The sequence below is a fragment of the Xyrauchen texanus genome, chromosome 29 (assembly GCF_025860055.1).
Source record: "Xyrauchen texanus isolate HMW12.3.18 chromosome 29, RBS_HiC_50CHRs, whole genome shotgun sequence".
Taxonomy (NCBI): domain Eukaryota; kingdom Metazoa; phylum Chordata; class Actinopteri; order Cypriniformes; family Catostomidae; genus Xyrauchen; species Xyrauchen texanus.
In genome coordinates this window covers 29,254,084-29,276,050 of record NC_068304.1, presented here as the reverse complement: position 1 = coordinate 29,276,050, position 21,967 = coordinate 29,254,084, and the positions used below count along the sequence as shown (strand labels likewise).

The 21,967-nt window shown below is 37.7% G+C and overlaps 1 protein-coding gene across 1 annotated transcript in view; it reads left to right on the top strand.

The window, feature by feature from the left end:
* The first annotated feature begins 3,088 nt into the window (after nt 1-3,088).
* LOC127623160 (rho guanine nucleotide exchange factor 26-like) overlaps nt 3,089-21,967 on the top strand; it is a 42,326-nt gene continuing 23,447 nt past the window's right edge. Inside the window, exons 1-8 of the mRNA XM_052097448.1 lie at nt 3,089-3,274; nt 3,638-4,829; nt 6,538-6,589; nt 7,079-7,224; nt 9,647-9,703; nt 10,373-10,533; nt 19,285-19,437; nt 19,683-19,812. Of these exons, the coding sequence (XP_051953408.1) occupies nt 3,681-4,829; nt 6,538-6,589; nt 7,079-7,224; nt 9,647-9,703; nt 10,373-10,533; nt 19,285-19,437; nt 19,683-19,812 (1,848 nt within the window). The 5' untranslated portion in view covers nt 3,089-3,274; nt 3,638-3,680. The remainder of the gene's footprint in view (nt 3,275-3,637; nt 4,830-6,537; nt 6,590-7,078; nt 7,225-9,646; nt 9,704-10,372; nt 10,534-19,284; nt 19,438-19,682; nt 19,813-21,967) is intronic.

Here is a 21,967-nt window from a genome sequence, read left to right as displayed (position 1 = left end):
GTCCCTTATGAACACTGCTTAATGACTCATCAGCATCGCTGCAAGATGCATTTGCCAATTACATATTCTTTATTGTTCAAAACTGAAGTATATATGTAAGAGCCAAAATTACACTTTTATTTTGTAGGACTGTCTCTTAAACACAGACAGCTAAAACAGTACTGAGGAGGCAGGAAGAGCAAGGCAAAAAAGAGACCCATGTTTAAAGAGTAGCTTAAGATGACAGGATGAACAGAGAAAGCCTAGCAGGGGGTGATGTGTGGGCGTGCTTAGTTGTCTTTCCTCCAGGCATATGTGCCCTCTCTCCAAACACTACAAACACATATAGCCCACGCATGAAAAGAATGAGTGGGTCCTCGATATTTACAAGCCTGCAGTGCACACTGTGGACTATTTTTGCACAGAGTGGAAAAGATGAAGGAAGGAAAAGGAGATGGACTGACAATTGGCTATTAAGTTAGAGTGAACACTTCAGACGATTTCGAGGGGATTAAAATTATAAAGCAATTGTTGTCCTCATAAGGACCTTTAGTGAACCCGTGTGGTCTTATTTAACGCCTGGTTTGGTCAATAAAGTCATGTAATCTAAAAAAATAAAAACTGTAAGTATGTAGATGTCACTCTAATGAACTGAAGCAAACTATTTGTATTTATAGGTATATGTGGGTAGTAGACACATAACATGCAAATTGTTGGTTTAAACTTAGATGGCATAAGAGAAAGTGTATACATTTTGTCCTTTAACTATAGTCAAGTTTTTCCACAATTTTTTTTTGTGCCTTTTTTAAAAGAACACATATTCTATGTGGCCATTAGTACACTAATCCTGTCATTTTTACTCCAGAAAAATATTATTCCAGTAAATATTCAAAATATTACTCCAGTAACTCCAGTAAATTCAACTCCAGTATTACGCCAATAAAAGTTCAATGAATCCTTTAAATTAAAATTTTAGTAAAAGTACAAAAGTAGTTGCTTTCAAATGTACTTAATGAAGAGTAGAAAGTACTGGTTAGGGCTATTGTTTATTTATTTTTTTGCAATTTAACATGCTGTATTACAGCACTTATATATATTTAAGGAGAGCATGGTCTAATGTCACAGACACAGATAGTTCAGAGATTTTATTAAGAGAAACTGCCATTCACAGTAACACTGTGTGTTTGTGTAACAGTATATGTTTATATACATATACATCCATTATGCTTGAAAAAACTGACTGGCAAATTTTAAACATCAGAAATGAACAGGAGAACTAAGAAAACTGCAGCACACTATTTAAACAAAGTTGCACTTTCATAATTCAACTGCATTAGTTTTTTTTTAGTCCAGTTTTGCTCACCGTGGACTGAACAGAAGTCTAGCTGTGCTAAACAGCCTCTGAGGCAGCTGAGCAGGTAAGGCAGAATACACCCTCAGATATAATTTACACATTATAAAGTGACCTCCAACTGCCTAGCACTTTCCTGACTGTGTGTTTCATACTTGAGTAGTCTTCTTCATCAGATGTGTTGGAGGTATCTTCTGGTGCGGACCAGGATGTGATCTCTTCTCCCAGATGGTCTCTGATGTAGTCCTGACCTGAAATGGGACGATCTTTAATTGCTACTAATCCGTTCAAACTTGTTTGCAAACACACAATGCATTTTCCCACATTAAAAATGTAAAATGACACTGTACTGTACACTACAACAGTAGTAAGTATGGTTAAACTAATGCAACTTGATGTGAATGCACTGATACAGTATGCTTATTCCTTATAAAAGAAGATTGCATTTGTTTGCACTGCATTTTTACACACACACACACACACACACACACACACACACACACACACACACACACACACACACACACACACACACACACGTGCGCGCGCACACACACACATATATGCATACAAATGTATTTTATTTATTAAAGAAATTACAAAAATATTAATATTAAATAACTTCTATTTCTTAATACAATTACCATTTCACAGTCGAATAATTGGCGGTGACTGAGATTAGTTGTCACATAGGGAAGTTGTCACAAGGGCTATTGTATATCTCACTAACTATAAGTTGAGACAAATGTGTTTTATCTGTGTTTTTTGTACAGTATGTTGGTCTCAAACAACTCTCTTAATTTCTTTTGAATTCTATCCTCTAAAAACCACAATATAGTTATATTTATATGACTACATTATAAAGCTATAATTATAAATTATAGCAAGGGTCACCTAAAAAGAAGGCATTAACCAAAGGTTTACATGTGTTCTCAGGATGAATATTCTTCATAAATGTCAGTGCAGATTGTGTAATTAAATTTTTATATCTGAAAAAGAATGTCATTCACATCTGGGATGGCATGAATGTGAGTAAATTATATATATATATAATAATAATAATAATTTTTGGGTGAACTATCCCTATAACCTCCAGGTGCATGATAAACATTTCCAAAATAAACACAATATTCACCGTCATTCCTGTTAAATTCATTTGCCAAATGCATCTTCTTTGATGTAAAAAACAAACAAACAAACAAACAAACAAACAAACAAACAAACAAAAAACTACAACTGCTAGGGGCAAAATGGCAAAACAACAAAATATCACAAAGAATATATAATTGAGTACAGTGTACAGACCTCTATAAGTTAACAATGCACTTTTCTACAACAACAATAACAACAAAAATGCATCGATCTTGTCCACATTAGGAAAAAATTAGGCAAATTAGACTTTTAAATCCATTATTTGAATCCATTTGTATATAGAGTCAAACACCATAAGATGGCGCTAAGAAACTGCTGTTTTCCACACCCGCAGTTCACTCAATTCGCAGAATTGAAACATCGAATACCAATTTAAAAAAGAAAATAAGCTAAGACTAAAAAAAGGCAGACAAATTGAGTTTATTATTATCGTTAATATCTATCATTACGTATTACCTTTCCTCGAAATGCAACTTTTCTGTCTCAAAGTTTACTGTCACAGCTGACAGACCGAGAGCTCAATCCTCTACGAGTGCACGTGACGTCACATGAACTTGGGAACTCTTGTGCCCTCCCTTCCAAACATCACTCTGTCTGCACAACCACAGTCCCAATCTGACCACACAAGCGACAGAAGCAACACAAACGATACACTGCGATGAGAGGAAAACAACGCAGATTTTCTGGAGTTTAGAGCGCTTATGTTTTTAAAACATTGACTACACGAATTCTCCTTCACACGAGCGGGAAACAGGACTAAAGAGCTGGATTATAATTAATCTTCACACAGAGGTACTGTATTGTACGCTGCGTTTCTTTTATCCTGTTTGTGCGAGATAGAGTTTAGGTCCTACTATAACTGCGCGCGCCTCGTGAACAGTGCGATGATGACGTGAATCATATTGGACTATTTTCTCCTGATAAACACGTACAAAACCCTCATAAATCCTTCACTAAACTTAGCAGTGTTCATTTTAAGTCTTTTCCCATGCGAAAACCAGCCGAAATCTCACTTGTAATCTTAAAATTGTGGAGTTTGTCAGAAAGATTCGTTTAAACTTGTCACTTGAACTTTGTTAATAAGTGTTCAATAGATACTCTGAGGGCACAGTTCACTTTCCACTCATGCAAACTTTTCCCTCTTTTCCCGTTCAGGCAAGGGTCAGGATGATCGTTGAGTGATAGGAGTACACTCAAAATGGATTACGGTAACGAAGTGGATCTCTCCAATAACGATATCACTCCTCTCTGGAAGAGACGAGGCGCAAATGACACGAAGCCCAAGCCCAGACCTCTCAGTTACCAAATCGACGGAGTTCTCATGACAGACTTTCCTGTAGATGATAGGTGCACCATCACTCTCACCCAACCTGCCGAGAAGATCAGCATCGCTGCACCAAACACTGCAGTGCTGAAACACACTCTGAATAAACCCAGCAGAAAGACTCGGGTTGTTAGGAGTATTAGTATAGGACATTTGTCTAATGGACGTTTCTTGCTGTCAAAGTTCACTAAAACAGAGGATGCCAAGAATTCAAATGCTACAGCCCCCCCTAAGTCAGCAACCCTGCCAACCAAGAATGGGAATGGCCTCAGTGAATGGCATGATAAAAACATAAGAGAGCCCCTTAGGCGTCTCTCTAGTCAGTTTACGCTCACCTCTCAGAAGGATCAGATTGTTTTTGGGGATGCGTCTCCAACATCCGACACGGTTTCCCCAAAACCGAGTTTTTCCCCTCTGAACTCCAAACGTCAACTTTCACCATCATTCCAATCCCAGGATGTCAGTGGGTCACCTCTCAGCCTCCGTAGCTCCCCGTCTCACAGTTCCATCTCCAGCATACCTTCACTTTCCTCCTCAGACCCCCTGACCCCCTGCACCCCATCCCCTGCTGACAGTTTTGGGGTAGACCTGTTGCAACAACAGAGTTCAGGGTCTTCACAGGGCTCTGAAGGCAAGCAACCCTCTTCCCTAATTGTATTGAGCACCCACAGTGCCACAGCCCAGAAGATGGGCACCCAGCAGATCATACCAAGGGGTCTGGCCTCTGACACACGCTTCATCAAGCCCTCTCAGAACAATAAAAGTGCTTTCCGACCTCAAAGCATGTTTGAGACTGGGTCTTCTTTCTCCTCAAGAAAGGAGGATGAGCAAAATGGAGATGAGAGCACGGGATTACTCACAAGAGGCTTACGCTCCAAATCATATCGCCGGGCACAGGTCAGTGGCGTAGATGTGGATGTGCCATCTTCAGACCCAAAAGCCAAACGGCTGTCCCAGCCTGTACTGAAAGGAGTTGCAGAGGACAAGGAGAGTCCATCTAGTCCGAGTCCATCCAAGAGCAAGGTGAGCAGCTAAACACTGAATATTAACACAAATCGACGTCATAATAATATTAATTGAGATTTTTTTTTTCTGTGGTCTGTGTCCTGCAACGGATTGTTTTTTAATACAGTAGTCACACATGAGACAGTTGATTCTGTGAAATACTAAGGTGTATTGTTTTGTGATAGTGCAGGATTGTGCATTGAAGGAAAGGCAAGCAGAAAGTATAACTTTATGTAGTATAATGGAGATGATTGATTTGTTTGAGAAAACTCTTCAGCTTTGCCAAAAGTTATACTACTCTTATACTACTCTACCCATATTGTTGCACAAGAAGGGCAAACAATTTATTTTATCTTTATTTTCTTTTCGTGTGATCTAGCTTGACATTGAAAAACAAAGAACTGTAACAGATTTGTAGACTGCAACAATGAGGGGTATTTAGGTCTGTAACCATTCCCAAATATCACTGCTCTCAAATTAACCATGTTTAAGGCACAAAGGTCATCTTTACGATCAAAGAGGTAAAAGGCTGCTTGCAAGTAACAATAGGCTCCCATTACTTAAGTCCATCCTTCAGAATTTGACAGGCTTGTGTGAACAATGAGAGCACACTATGTTAGCTGACCTAACAGCTCAATAAAGTCTCCAGTTGATTGCCTTTAGGAATAGAGGAAGATGGGAAAGGATTGGACTTTGCAAGTGAATTTGCAGTATACTGTCATGTGATCTAGGCCTACACGGAATAAAAGCTCTTAAAGGAATAGTTCACCCAAACATGAAAATTCTCTTATCACATACTCACCCTCATGCCATCCAAGATGTATTTGACTTTTTTTTTTCTGCACAAACACAAGTATTTTTAGAAGAACATCTCAGCTCTTTAGGTCCATGTAATGCAAGTGAATGGTGACAAAAACTTTGAAGCTCCAAAAAGCACATAAAGGCAGCATAAAAGTAATCCATAAGATTCCAGTGGTTTAATCCATGTCTTCATAATCGTTACAATAATTTTTTTTTGACAACTGAATAAAATGTAACTCCTTTTTCACTATATATCATGACATCAGCAGTCTCCTTGGCGATCATGATTTCAGTGGCAATGTCAAGATGTACAGTGAAAAATTAGTTATATTGTTTTGTCTGTTCTCACCCAAAACTGTCTTGGAATCTTATGGATTACTCTTATGCTGCCTTTATGTGCTTAATGATCATCAAAGATTTGTTCACCATTCACTTGCATTGTATGGACCTGCAGAGCTGAGATGTTGTTCTAAATATCTCTGTTTGTGTTCTGCTTAAGAAAGAAAGTCATACACATCTGGGGTGGCATGATGCAAGATTTTTATTTTAGGGTGAACTGTCCCTTTAAGTGAATACAACGTTATTCTGCATTTATTTGTTTTCCCTTATAAGTGCTTTTGGAAGCAATGTTGAATAAATATTTGTTAATTAAAAGGCAATATTTCAATATTTGGCTAAATTTGATAAAGCTTTTAGCTACCAGCAAAAGTTACTTTCAGCTTTAATGCATTTTAATCTATTCCACAACAGTCCATTCACAGATTTCCCCCCACAATCTGTTCTGTTGTATTCTGATGAATACAAATATATATATCACTATTTATAACCTTTTATAACTACAACTTTGTTTTAAAATGAGGAACTGTGGTTCCTAAGAAATCCCATTTATCAAACTCAACTAATCAATCACCTGTGCTTCCTGCAGAATATGGAGAGGAAGAAAGGCCTGCCGACCCAGCGGACTTTTGACAGTGAGGGTAAGCATAGGTCATCCTGCAGACCTTTTTGTGGTGTTTATATAGTGCGCACTTAACTGAAACTAGGTTAACATCCTCCATCTTTGTGTACTCTTTAGTTCCTTTGTTAGGCATGATTGAACATTTTGATCTTTGGAGAATAGTAATTCTTCTACCATCTTATCAATAATATCACTTGCGAGTAAAGAACCTAGCATGAATACATTGAAAGCACAGTGATAAACAGCAGTACGTGTATTTAACAAAATATTTATTTTGCTTAAAGAACAAACATAAAATGCTGCACAGGGAAATTTTTTGAATTCCCTATGCATTGACTCGAAATAAATGTTAGCCATATGAATTTTAGAAATGAGACAAGCATGATAAAGTATTATTTATGCATATTAACCACAGGTATGTAAAACATTTCAAATGTGTGTTCAAACTTGCTAGTCAGATGATAATTTCTTTTCACAAAGTATTAATGTGTGTGCTTTGCTGTATCAGAGAATGAGGTTCTGTACCAGAACTACCAAGAGAAAGCTCTACACAATGATTCTGATGAGGACGCAGAGTACAAAGAACCCCAGCTAGATAAAGGCATTGTGGTCCAGTACAAACCCATCCGTACTTCCTGGAGTCAACTCAGTGTGGTGAGGAACCATGGAGACAAAAACACACACTGGCACACCTTTCAAAATTTTAGAGTTTTTAATGGATGCCTACAGTTATACATTGAACACAAAATATCATTTGTCTTTGAACTTTAACACAAACACCCTGGCAGTGTTCGGGAATGCTTGTATCCTAAGGAATGTCGTCTGGTCCTGTTGTGCCTGGTGGTTCAGCCCCAGCCTTGCTTCACAGACAGAGAGCGAGTAAGAGAGGGAAAGAAAGCTGGTGGTTTTTATCCAAACGTGGGAGGGAAAGAGAAGGAGAGTGGGCTGGGATAATCTGGGCCATTGGGACTTGGTCAGGCAAGATGCCAAATCCTTGGCAAATACTAGAGGATTCTTCCCCATGGAAATATGAAGAATATGTAGAGGGAAAGAATGGTGTGGTGACTCCAGTTATGGAATTATATCATCGAGTTTTAGAGGCTATAATACTATTTTTCAGTTAGACGTTATGTTTCCTTGTGTGTTTTTTCCCCAATATCTGGGAGTGTTAAGATTAAGAGTGTAGCAAACTGGATTAGTCATAATTAACACGAGTAAAGAACCAAAATCAGAAAGAACCAACCAGAGTGAATATACTCCCCCAAAACTAGTTTACTTCAGAAGACATGGATTAAACTACATCAATTGAATGGATTAACTTTATGCTGCCTTTATATACATTTTTGAGCTTAGAAGTGTTGGGCATTATTGACTTGCATTGTATAAATATATTTATATCAAATTTCCATCAAAACATTTTCATTTAATTCTGCAGAAGAAAAAAGAGTCACATGAGTTTGAGACAGCTTAAGGTTGAGAAAACGATTAAAGAATTAGCATTTGTGGGTGAACCATTCCTTCAAAATAAGAGAGGGAAATAGAGATTGGGGGTGTGGAGGCATACCAGAAATAAGAATCTAGGCAAACCATCTGAGAAATTGAAAGAGTGTAGCGTGATAAAAAAAGTGAGGACAAACTGTACAAAAGAAAGTATAAGCAATCTTAAAAACATTCATGTGCAGATGAGAATTTGCACTTCAACTCTAAAATGCTTTGCTCATGCTTGGTGCTTGCTAAATAAGTCAAGAATTACTAATGCTTTGCTCATGCTTGGGTTTAGGGATTAGGAAACACCCTAACCCTAAATAGGGACCTGAATATCGTTATATACCAAAATATATTAGCAATTACCAAGAACACTCTAGCAAGCTGCTTGCAAATACCCAGAACATCCTAGCAACCACATAGCAGTGCTCTGACCCCCACCCACAACCCTAGCATTGGGACGGCAAGTTTTGCGCACTAGTTAGGAGTTTCGAGACGGGAAGTTGTATTTACACATCTTGAGGTCATGTTACATCACATCATCTCTTTAGTGCTCCTCCTATTAGCCTTTGCATAGAAACCTGATAAAAGCTGAAGTTGTCTGGGTGGAGTTGTTATCAGACTTTTTAGACCACTCCCAGTTCTCTCACTGTTTGCCCTTCATGTTTGCTCTACAATCTCAAGATTACTTTCATTTTTCGAAATCTACTGCAGATAGACTATTTTATTTTTAGAAACTATGGCAGAAGGGATTGGAGGAATATTAGAGAGAAAAGGATGAGCAAAAATAAGCTGTTTACCTTTTGTTCGTGCAGGCTGGGTTTGGGATCCTAGATGGGCTTTGGTCATTTAAGCCAATTATAGGACCCGAGTCCCCAGCCTTATTTCCTCTGTTAGTGTAAATTTGATCCCAGCTATGGGTGTGTTGTGTTCTGTGTAAGAGGTTTTTCTTGAGAGTAGATTTACTTTTCCTTGGCCTGTATGTAACTGTGCCTTTATTACCTTGTTTTTCTGACCTGGGTAAAAATTATTAGAATGTGCCTCAGGTGTCTGCAGTCTTGGAGGAGGAAACACAATTAGGTCAATTGGTTTTACTCAAATTGACACACACAAGCTGCACACAATCACTAAGATTTATTTTCTTAGCATCATACCCTAATGCTACCCCAAGGCACACACACAGAAGACCTCACATGTAGTCATTAAGTAGTATTTCATTCATACCAATGATATATGAAAAAAAGAAAAAGTATACACGTTTATTTTAAGAGCTATGCCATTTTTCTTGCACACAGGACAAACACATCTAGTCTCTCTTCTTGAAAGAGTTCAGTTTGGGAAGGTAGTCACAGAATGAATGTTGACTGGTTGGAAAAGAGGTTATTTTTTAGAGTAGAGCGATACAGAGATTGAGAGTCTCTTTACTCCACCGCACACACACGCTCTGTCGGAAACAGCAGCTCCTTGTATTAAAACATCACAATCATACACAAAGATCTTCTGGAAGTGTGTCCTTAAATTTTATGCATAATCCAAATTCATTTCTAATCAGAGAGATGCTCATCCTTGACACATTTCCTCTCTATTCCAGGTTAAAAAAAGTGGAATGTGTGAGACATTAAGCCAAGAAGAACGAAAAAGACAAGAGGTAATGTTCCACATTATTTCTTATTCTGCATTCTCTTCCTTGCTTTCACAGTTTCGCTCAAATCAATTTTGAGCATATCTAATCTAGTAGTATCTATTAGGAGGGGCCTGATATTTGGATTCACATTAAAGACCAATTTTTTATGTCTCAATTAGTTTTTCTCTTCTCTGCATCCCTTGACCCCTTTGTCTGATTAAACTGTTAACATTTTGTCCATTCACAGATGAATCCGTGCATTCTTTTTCTCAGTATTATATTAAGTACACAAGCCATATTTACTCCAAAAACATTTGGCTGATTAAGGACTCTGAAAAAGAGGGAACTTGGACAGAAACACCCACTACATTAGACATTACTGATTAGTAAGCTTCAAATAGATCCTTATTTAAATAAATAAATAAGTCTGATGTAAGGGATGCTTTCTAAGTTTGGTAGTAGAGGAGCTTAAGGCAAATACATTCGAACAGATCATTGCTAATATTCCCAATGCCTTTTATATTAGTCAGATATGTTTGGTATGTTAATCAGTTCCTTTCAGCTCTGAATTGATTGTCAAATGTTATTATCCTGCTTTACATCAACTAACAGAGCATGGTATCTGTAAAGATTAAAACCACAATGACTAATGGATAAGAGGCTCTGTCAGACATCTGCATCTCTCTTTCTCAGGCCATATTTGAGGTCATCTCATCAGAGCACAGTTACTTACACAGTCTGGAGATCCTCATCCGGCTCTTCAAGAACTCAGTCGAGCTCAGCGAGACCATTAACAAAACAGACCATCACCATCTATTCTCCAACATCGCTGATGTCTGTGAGGCCAGCAAAAAGTAAGGACTCTTGTCTGACTAAAGCCTCACCTGAGATACATTGTGCAGTTTGCTGATAGACATCTCTGTTATCTCTGACAGTTTGCTGATATGTGCAAATATCTTACATTTCATTGCTTTTTATTGTTGCATAAAGACAGCAAGCAGTCACACTCTCAGGCTTGTTTCTGTTTGCACCAACCTTTAAGTGTATATTGTTCTAGCTCAATTTACAGCTTGCTAGACTTTGAGAAGTTTAGAAGTCTCAGTATGAAAACTTGAAACCTCTGTGAGCTGACATTAGGGCTGTACAACTAATCGAAAAATGTATTATGATTATGACTGCCACGATTATGTAATTGTGAAAACTGACAATTACAGCATTCAGTTTAAGTCTGCTCCTGTTACGTCAATGGTTTCTATTTAAAACGTGTTTTTGCAGCGGTTGAGTAATCTGACAACACACACATGTCCGTTGAGCAATGAAATGGCAATGGCCAATCAGAGACACTTAAATGAATCCTCTGTCCTCTCAGTAATCACAACTGATGCTAATGCGCAAGTTTTAAACAGTCTGATGCCCAGATGTTTGCTGTATGTTTCACCTCTGTTCACGGTGGCACACGAAATTGAAGAAACATCCCCTCACACTTGAAAAAAAGCTGTCGAACAAAAGCGAAAAGCACTTTGGAATTATTGTGGATTCACTGCATGTTGCGCAGCTCGCTTGCAATGATGAGCAATGCATCAATGCTCCTGTTCTAATCAAAGCATAGACACGGTGTATATAATTCATTTTTGCCTATTAGACAGTTTTGTTTTTAATGAGCGCATTTGCGAGAGTGCAGGAATATGCATGAATGGCATATTTAATGAATCACAGTCATTGTTATCGAGTCTTCTCTAATAAGACCCATTTGCCTCACTGCTGGTATTGGTAGATTAAAAATTTTCACGAATCGCACAAACTCTGATTGCAAATTTTTTGTGAGGTGTTTAGTGTTGTGTTTGGGGATGTGAATTTATCAACCTGTTAATGTCACACAGGCGTATTAAATCGAGTAAAACTGGTTTTATCAATAGTTCAGAAAGAACCTACATTTATGTATTCTATATTATAGATATCCCTTTAAAATAACTTTTATTAGGCCTAACATTAACAAACATCTTTACAATATTTAATGCTTAAATGAAAATGGAGCGCAGCTCATATGCACCATTGAAATCTGCTTCTCTGAAGAACAGCGTGGTTGCCTACTTTGTTTGTGATGTCAGTAATTTCATCTTTTAATCAGCATTAATAATCGTAACTACAATATCAAGGGAAGTAATAGACAGTTATGGTTTTTGTCATAATTGTGCAGCCCATCATCACATAGCTGACATTAGCCACTGATTTTAGCTGAAGGTCTTGTTCTGGCTTGCAGAGGGTTACCTCATTTACCAGAGTTACTTTAAGTGCTCAAGGGAAATAGGAGTTTGCCAGTGCATGTTCGATATAGAAAACTGAATCCTCAAAAATATGTATATGTCATCTGAGACAGGGAATACTGGGAGTGAAATAACATTAGCAAAACCTGATGATATTTATGATTTCAGAAACCTGCAAGTACTTTGTACACATTTTTTAGTTTATTGTACTTTTTGCAACACCTTTGTTAATGTACCATTTTCACAGACTGTGATGATGCTTTTCCACCTTATTTAGCAGTGTAAATGTAAAATAAAATAAAATAAAACCATATATATATATATATATATATATATATATATATATATATATATATATATATATATATATATATACAGTATATATATACAGTATATATATATATACAGTATATATATACAGTATATATATATATATATATATATATATATATATATACTGTATATAGCTTCATGCAGCTTCATGCTGCAAGTTTCAAATACAGCTACTGAGGGATCTTTCTTTCTCTTCTGACTTTCTCTTTCTCTTCTCTTCCATCTCTTAAGTATTTTGTTCCTCTTTGGAAAGCTGTGGAAATGTATTTTTTCTTTTGCTGTTGGAGGAAATGTTAGCACAAAAACAATATTTTCTGTGGTCTTCCATTCACCGCTATAGATGTTTACCCCTACAAAGGGTCCATTTGCTCAGCCATGAGCAATTCCACCATACAGTGGGTAAGTGACCAGAGTACTCCTGCGTGAAAACTTTAAATTCTCACATGTGAGACACGTTTGCAAAATCACTGCCAGGAGGTGCAAAGGGACACTTTTGTCACCATCATTTAGTATTGTGAAGAAAGTGAGAGTTGTTATGATTAAATTGATAATATTATTATTTGCATTGTATTTTTTACATTTTGATCTACTGTAACAATGCAAAATTAATGGTAGCATTAAAGTTATAGCTTAGTTTGCTCATGCTCGAATGTCAGCCTTTTTCAATAAATTAAAACAGTTGCTTCATAGATATTAGCTATTACAAAAATACATTGATAACATTTATAATTTAATTTGTTAGCCCTAATGAAAAAAAAAACAACAACATTGCATTTTATTAATGCTGTTAACCTGTGTAATAATTGACCTTGCTATAATTGACTTTGTGAAGATCTGTGAAAATGAATAGCTAGCCTTCAGACTGAATTATAGTGCCTACTGTTCTCTGATCAGGTTTTATTGGGTTGAATTCAGCTGAACTGTTCAGTGCTTGGAGTGGATTATATAAGACCTATAATTAGGAGGGTTTTTTCCACTGTGACCTTAGTCATTGATAAAATGTGATTGTGCATTTAGTTTAATTAAAAACATTTGCATCGTACATTTTCCCTTATATTAATTGCTGTATATCTATTGCTATGTAACGGTAGCCATCTGCTATGTTATAGCCGTGCAGCGTGTAAACCTCACTCTCCTGGCCTTAAGAGATGCACTAGTGGCCTACGCTAGAGGCCATGGTTTTTCTTGCCTCCTTGCTAGCATGTCTGACTCCATGCCGTGGATTGCCTTTTCAAATCCTGCTCAGGGCGGGTTGAGTAGGACCGGTGACACCTGCCAGAGGATGAACATCAGTAAATCTCTTTAAGTCAACATTAAATCAAAATTGGCCCTATGTACTTTATTAACACACATTGCTGGACTTGTTGTGCATGATTCATCATGGTTTGTTAGCTATTCCAAAAGTGACTTTGTAATCTTTCATCAATAGTAATAACTTTCTCCACTTCTTAAACAACTTCAAATTTTGTCTGGCGTTGCCTTTGCAACTTTTGGATAATGTTAACCATTAGCCATATAGCTACAGAATTTGCACATTGTAAAGCTTTCATTTTGGTATGGAACCCCTACAATTTATTTTATCCTGAAGGATAAAATCGAATCCCATCCTACTTTTTTTTCTAATTTAAAATCCAATGTCATTTGGAAATATGTCATATTATGGAAGTAGAATAGATTACAAATTCAGTTTCATGTGGACTTTCAGCAGAAGGAGTATCTATGAGACATCTTGGAAGACTTCCAGGACTAGAAACCTACTTACCATAGTACCCTCATTGTATAACCATGGTTACATGCTGCAGTCTTCAAGTCTGTAGGACCATTGTTTTCATGCAGACACTATCTAACCCCTGCACCCACCAAGCAGAAAACAGGAAAAAGACCAGAACCACAAAAGTGTGTTTGTCTCTGTAATTTGTGCATGCGCACATACAGTATGTGCTTCACGTCTGTGTTGTCCTTGCTACATCCCGAGACTTATATGTCTTTGATCCCTTGTGCCCAGTGCCCACACTCATAAACACATGTTTTGTTGTGAATTATAATGCCCTGAAGACAGGATTTACCCCTGTTGACTCCCGTATAGAAGGACATGGCTGTAATTTACGAATACAAAAATCGGAGACCATGTCAGCCTAATTTACGGGAATAGCTTACATGCTTAGTCCACATTAATACTGGGATGTTTTCCACTTTCAAATTGAATGGGCTTGGAAGTCAGAACGGCAGATAGATCTGTATGCAGAATCCTACACCCCAGTGCAGCCCCAGCCTTTTTGGGACTTGTGGGAAAAGAGTGCACTCTTGATAGATAAAGATTAAATTAGGTAAATTAGACAAGGATGTTTGGCAAATGATATAAATTTTTTATGCCTGCTGTGCAGCAGCTTAATTTATATAGGCCAGGTGTTGCTCGCTTAATGCAGGTTACGTCATGCTGAGTACAGTGTGTGTGTTTAATGGGACTTTGGACTTTTCAAGAAGCAAAACTCTCTTTGAAGACACACAGATCCAAATACAGACAGTCTCTTTGTGCAATCAGGGACAGCATGTCCACATGCATGACCATCCGTTACCATGGGCTCACTAAATTGACCAGCTGTGTGAGCGTGTGCTAGAGAGATGTCCTCATTCTGTAGTTCCTGTCTACAATGTGCCATTTCTTTCCAGTAAACATGCATAGCTGTTATGTTGCTGATGTCAAGGATTCTGGTCTGCTTGTCTTCACAAAGGTGCTTTAGGGCTCTTTACAGCTGTGGCCAGTGCATTTCCAAACCTGATGATCAAAGTTCAGCAGGCTAGAATGACAGCAAAATCTATTTTTATACAAATTGATTGAATATTCACTAGCTATTGACATGGGAGTGGTGTCATAAAATTGATTTGTTTAAGCATAGTTTTATAAAAGAAAGTATGAAAATGGGGACAGGCTCATTTGTTCAAACTTCCTTTCTTTAACATTTACATACATCTGGCAATGAGCACAACTCTCGTAAAACATAATGAACTACATGGAGTTGAACTGTATTCAATGCATACTGTCTGGGGTTATTAAACATGGCCCCTCTTATTAAATGTGTTACACTACGTTGTGTCTGAAAGTGGGGTTGTGTGAATGTTAGTCTAAACTGAAGTTTAGAGCTAGTATTCATGGAAAAACTATCATATTTCATATATTATCATATATGCTTAGAATCTATGTAATACCAGATTGGAAAGAAATGCAGTAAATGAGAGAAGTATCTTTTTGCTTTATCATTTATGTTAGACCATTAATCTTTATTTAAAGGGGTCATATGTGTTTGTCATATGCTAGGGTATCTGACTTTCATAAATTCAGAAAGCCATATAGGGGGTATTTACACTACCTGGATTTTGACTTTTTACTGATTGATAGCTATCTGATCATGAAAAAGAAAAAGTGTATTAATGTCCTTCAAGACAGATTTGAGACAGATATAAATCCGATCATATTATTACATAGCTCTCTGAAATTCTTGATTCTGGTTGCTAATCCTGAAACTCCGGCTTTTTTCATGTCTTTACAAGTGAGATAAGAAATAATTTCAACCCAATTAAATATTGTGTCCAACTATTTACTTTTCCACATACTTTTCCCCAACTCATGCACTGAGCTAAAAGTTAACTTACCTTGCATGCACTATGAAATGATGGATGGTTCTCACGAAGATGACTCGCCAGATTGTACGCGTTGCCCCGATTCGCAGCGACTTTCCTCTGGCAAGCTCTGCAGACAGGGTTACCATCTTCTACTAATTTTCCCTCAACATTCTTATAAAATCCAAAATATTACCCCACTTCTGATTTGGTCTTCTTGGAAGGCATGGAGTCCGTGAAACCGGTAATCGTTTCATCCCTTCTAAACACTGATAATGATTGCAGCTGACATGCATGAACATTCCATACCTACGAAAAGTATTTTTATAACGCGCGGAAAAATATACCACGTGCATGCACACAGATACAAAGTTACACAAATTTGCTTCTCGGCATTAGCATTATCAGGGAATTTAACTCTGTTTTATTTGCATAAACCATGGGAACGGAAGATTGACAGAAACACATTTATGTGACCAAGTTTAAATGGAATGTGCTTTTTCAATTGTATGTCAATTCGATCAGTAAAAATGAAATGAACAAGTGTAAATACCCCCATACATTTTTCCATTTAGTTTCAATAGATGTTGTCATAGTGCATCAAAAGTGCATCATATTTCAAAAGTTCAAGGGAAAATTGATTTCTCATGATATGAACACTTCTACTTGGGTTCTGGCATGACCTCCAAAGAATGGAGACTATTTAGATGTTAGTGCCAACTTCCACGTCTTGCAGTAGTCTGACAATAGTGCAACTATTTAAATCATTCTGGCCCTGTGTTAAGAATAGATATGTTTACATTTGACTGATCAGTCACTCTTTATAATGGAGGCTATACACTGTCATAACAATAGTGAGAAAAGACCAAGCACATACAGGTATGTGAGTGTGTATTGGTCACTATCAGATCAACTGTATCTGGGTGTTGACAAATCAAAAGCTGAAAGTAGTAATTTAGCTGAAGCTTTTATCCAGAGAGGCTTCCAGTTCACATATCACAGGGACTAGCCCCCTAGAACAGCATTGTTCAAGAGCACATTGTAGATTGCTCATGTCTCGTTCCTTTCAGTGATTGAATCAGCTACCTTCCGATTATCAGCCTTAAGCTTTAACCACTAGGCCAAACCACTACATAGCATGCGTATTGTACAACAGTAATACTGTAGATTCCATATAGTAACCATGATTTTACTATAGTATTGTAACCATGAGAGTAACCATGTTAATTTTGTGGCTGCTATGATTTTACTACAAATACAATGGTTAAACTATAGTTACTGTAGTAAAACCATGGTGATTTGTAGTGAGGCAAATCTCTTGAAGTGTTTGTTACCAAATAGAATATTTTTTTTTCTGAACATAACAAATACTATACCGAAACCTTGAACCTAAAACCATGATACAAACCGAATCGTGAGAAATTTAAACTGTTACACCCTTACTTAAACCTGGTTGTGCTTCTGAAGAACCAATCTGCAAATACTCTCTCTATTAAATCTGACGCTTCAGTCCACAACGGAAATATCTGTTCTCAGAGCTATGATGTTGATTGGATTTAAAGCTGAGTTAGGCCCAGCAAACCACAGACTGACATATTGAACAATATGGTAATTGCTTTCTTCTGTTACTGGCATGATAAGTGTCAGCAGTCAAGTAGTTTACAACAGCCCATAGTGTTTCAAATATTTAAACACAAATACTCATTCACTGACAGTCTTTGGGGAAAAGTCACGCTCACTGACTTCTGTTTTTAATAAATAATAATTTACTCATAACTAATATTGTAATATTCAAAGTGTTTAAATATACTCTCTTCTCCACTTTCCCATAACAATAAAAACATGCAGCTTTAAAATGTGAGTCAAGAGGTCAATCTGTGAAGTTCTATTGGCCACATGTCTTCTCGACATACGAATTTGCAGGTTTTCGCAACTTTTGTGCACAGCGGAATCAAATATTTCTGTGCATGAGCTTGCGTTTCCAGTATTCTATGTTTGAACATGTATGAATGGAAGTGAAAAGAGTGAAAAGTCTAGTGTGACTATACCTTAAGTGGGTCTAGTCCTTGAGCTGGAATTGGTTGATGTGATGTCAGAGTAAATGCTACTACAGTGATGTTATTGTCTAACAATGTCATCCAACTGCCTTCTTCAATCTGGCTGTTCTCAAAACGGGACTTTCCTTTCTGGTTCTTCATGTGTTCCCATCTAAAAAAATGACACATCAGTCTCCTTTGAACTGACACTGAGGCTTACTGTACATGAAAGATGAAACATGCACACAAACACACATTATAGCACACAGAGTGGCCCTGATTCTGTGCTGATTCTAGTGTCAAGCATTCCTGAAATTCCAAACTGCATTTTTATGTGTGCACATGTGTCTGTGTGAGTGTGTGTGGGTTGGGTATTGTGACAGATTGCTCACATAAAAAACTCTGCTGTGGTCACTTTATCACTGTGGATAAAGAGAGTTTTGAAAGGGTACAAAAAAAAATAATTTTTGAAAATCTCCTTTTGCTGGATCTGACAATTATACTGTACAGTAAGTCTGTCTATGTGTGACACACACACTCCAAACCTGCGTGCCTGTCATACCATAAATCATTTCAGTATTTTCTTGATTTTATGAGTTCACGACTCTTAAAATACACACACTGACAAGGCAATACAATCAGCTGATCTCTGCCTACAGTTAACTTTCTACCCTTTAGACACAAATAGATAATCTATTGCAAAAACAAAAAACTTTGCTGAATATATGTCAAATGTATGAAAACATTTATTTTTAGTTGTGTTTATTTAGAATCCATTGGGTAGGCCTAACTCCTGTCCCTCATAAAGCTGATTGAGCACCAAACACCTGTAGGAAAAGCCTGGGGCCACGGCCCCTGTGCTAACCTGACTGACATCATCTCCAGATTTAGCCTTAGGGTTGTGGCTGTCCTTGTTCTATTGTGAAATTGTGAAACCAAAGGTCATGCTGGGTTCTACCACAGATGGCTCTAAGCTGCATCCTCTGGATCATTGTTAAAATTGGGAATACCCTACATAGGGTCATAAAGTGTGACATATGTGTGTCCTGTCTGGAAGAGTGTGTGTGTATTTTTTTCGGGAGCGTGAGGAAGGCAATATGTGTGATTCTGTCCCCTTGTTGGTAATTTGAGGAACTTTGGGACATCCTGTGCTCTGATGTGATCACAGGTTTGGGAAGGAGGTGTTGGAACAGCTTCCTGACTTTATGGTGCATGTATGTATGCGTGTTCGTGTTAATGCATAATGACTAAAACAGTGGCTTTGACTTATGTTGATGTTATGTGAGGTATGTTACGCTATGACTCTAATGTAATCGTTTTCTCTTTCTGTCTTGTATTTTTCCCCTTCTCTCAGGTTTTTCAAGGAACTCGAGGATCGGCACCAGCAGAACATTGTGATTGATGATATTAGTGACATCGTTATAAGACACGCCCAGTCGAATTTTGACCCCTATGTGACTTACTGCTCCAATGAAGTGTACCAGCAGAGAACCTTACAGAGACACCTGTAAGTACAGCACACACATACAGAAGTCACTCATTAAAGCTCTGTCATTGCAACAGAGGGTGAGTCACCTCTGGCTTTTAACCTTTAGCTCAGCAGATCTGAAGTTTTTCCTGGAAAGAGATCAGGTTTCCTCTCTTACCTTTCTCCTAGTTCCATGGCTCAGTGTACAGAGCAGTGCTATGCCACAGTGATCATGTGACAATCTGCAACCAGATGCTAGTTTAACACTCAATTTATCTCCTCAGAAATAAAAGCCCGTCATTTAAGGATGTGTTGTCACGGATTGAAGCCCACCCAGACTGCCGGAACCTTCCCATGATCTCCTTCCTCATCCTTCCCATGCAGAGAGTCACACGACTGCCCCTGTTGATGGATGTGAGTGACATTATCCCTCCACCTTAACCCTTAAACCCAGCCTTTAACCTTTATACACATCTCCCACTCGGATATAAACATCCAGCTCTCACATAACCGCTTTCTCAGTCTTTGAACGTAATGACAACATAAAACAGGATTCATGTAATACACTTAGTTTCAAACATTCAGTATGAAACCATGTTGGGCATGGCTTTACTTTTATCTCTTGGGATTTAATTTTATTAATGGTATTTGTTAAATCAAATTCAGGGTTAGGGATTTCAGCTTTGGTGCATAACTCATCCCTAACTGTTTATGCTATTTACATGAATTAATACATCAAATTGTGTGGAGTGTTGAGGAGAGGCGTGCTGTTACATTTGAAAGTGACCAGACATATGTTTTTTTTCCTGGTGGAGGATAAATGGCGATAGAATGACCATAGACATACCCTAAAGGAGGGACCCAAGCCATATTTAAGGACCAGAATATCATAGGGACTTTGGGGGTGGGCCTCTTTGATTTGGGCCAATAAGCAATTACCAAGAACAACCACAAACCAGCTGCTAAAAGCCACTCAGTACACCCATCAACCACAAAGCAACATGCTAAAAACCACTCATAACACCTCAGCAGTCACATACAGTAGCAACATGCTGAAAACCACTCAGAACACTCTGCAAACAAGAAGCAACATGCTAAAATATCACTCAGAAAAACTTAGCAACCACATAGCAACATGCAAAAAAACACTCAGAACACCTTAATGTGGTACCTCAAGAGCCAATTTTTCCAATGATTTTTAGGTGTTAGCTTCATTAACATAATCAACAGCCAAGCAGAGGGAGACTGAGTTAATGACTTCAAAGACTGAAAAAACACATCTGTTTTGTTTGATAAAATAATTCTGTCACTGAGGCGGGTCTTGTGTTCTCGTCAAGTGACCAATTATTTTCTTCTTTTACTGAAGAACTGACAAGGCGTCAGGCTGATGTGAATGTTTTCATCGCACTCTGATTCTGTCACCAAGCTTTTTTCTTGCACTAAAATGAGCCACAACAGTCTGTTTTTATTGGATGCATTTATTTACTCAATGAAAGCTGCATGTGGACATGCATTCTATGACAAGCCTCGATTGGATAAATAAACAATCATGCACTTTCACAAGGAAAAGTTACTCCTTCATGATCACTTCTTTTGTATTGCTGCAGAAATGACACAGGATAGGAAGAGAGGGAGTAAGCTCTGTGACTGTGAGAAAAGGTACTTTTCAATGCAGAAATAATGCAAAAGCAGCTAATGACTGATAAATATAACCTCAACGTAAAAAGCCGGCCGAATCTGCATTTGGCTGAGAAGCTTATTGCTCCTTGGAGTCAACAATTATTTGTATGATATATCTAGTATGTCATATGACAGACTATTAAAAGAAAAGCATTTCTGCTGCCCTTTGCACAACATGAATATTAATGTGTAAAACCTTTTACATTTAAAACTTGGGTCTTATATTATTTTATATAACGTAAACATAAGCTTAAATTTTTGTATACAGCTTTAGATTATATAAATATATGTATTGTGGTCTACTGTACATTTATATAAGATTATGTATAAATATGCATACCTTACACATTGTGCTTTAATATACTTTTGAATAGTTCACTTTCTACCAAATGGCACACGTTTGTTGCCCAGCTCTTTGCACAATGTGACAATAAATGTGTGAAAGAAAAGGATGCAATTTCTTTTTGCTATGCATTCTCAATAGGACATGTCCTTATCAAACAACGAAACATAGCAGATGCTGCTGCTACTCTTGGAGTAATATTGAAAAATACCTGTGTATCCAGGTTGATTGGCTGCAAAAATGGGGTGTGACATTGAAGCCTTGAGAAAAGTCAATGGCAGTTGTTAAGTGTGAATCCTTCCCTCCGTTTTTAATTGGTAAGTGTGACAGGCTCACTGACTAGGAGGGCAAGATTAGCAAAAACAGTCACTTAGTGTGACACCCCCCACCCAAATCGAGTTGTTTTGAGTCTGCTAGTGTGGAGCCAGCTTTAGCAACCACATAGCAACACCCTGGCAAACATTCTCAACATCCTAGCACTGTGAGGTTTGAACGAGAATGCACCACTCACATTTCCTTCAGAAGATGTAAAAATCTTGTTTTCAA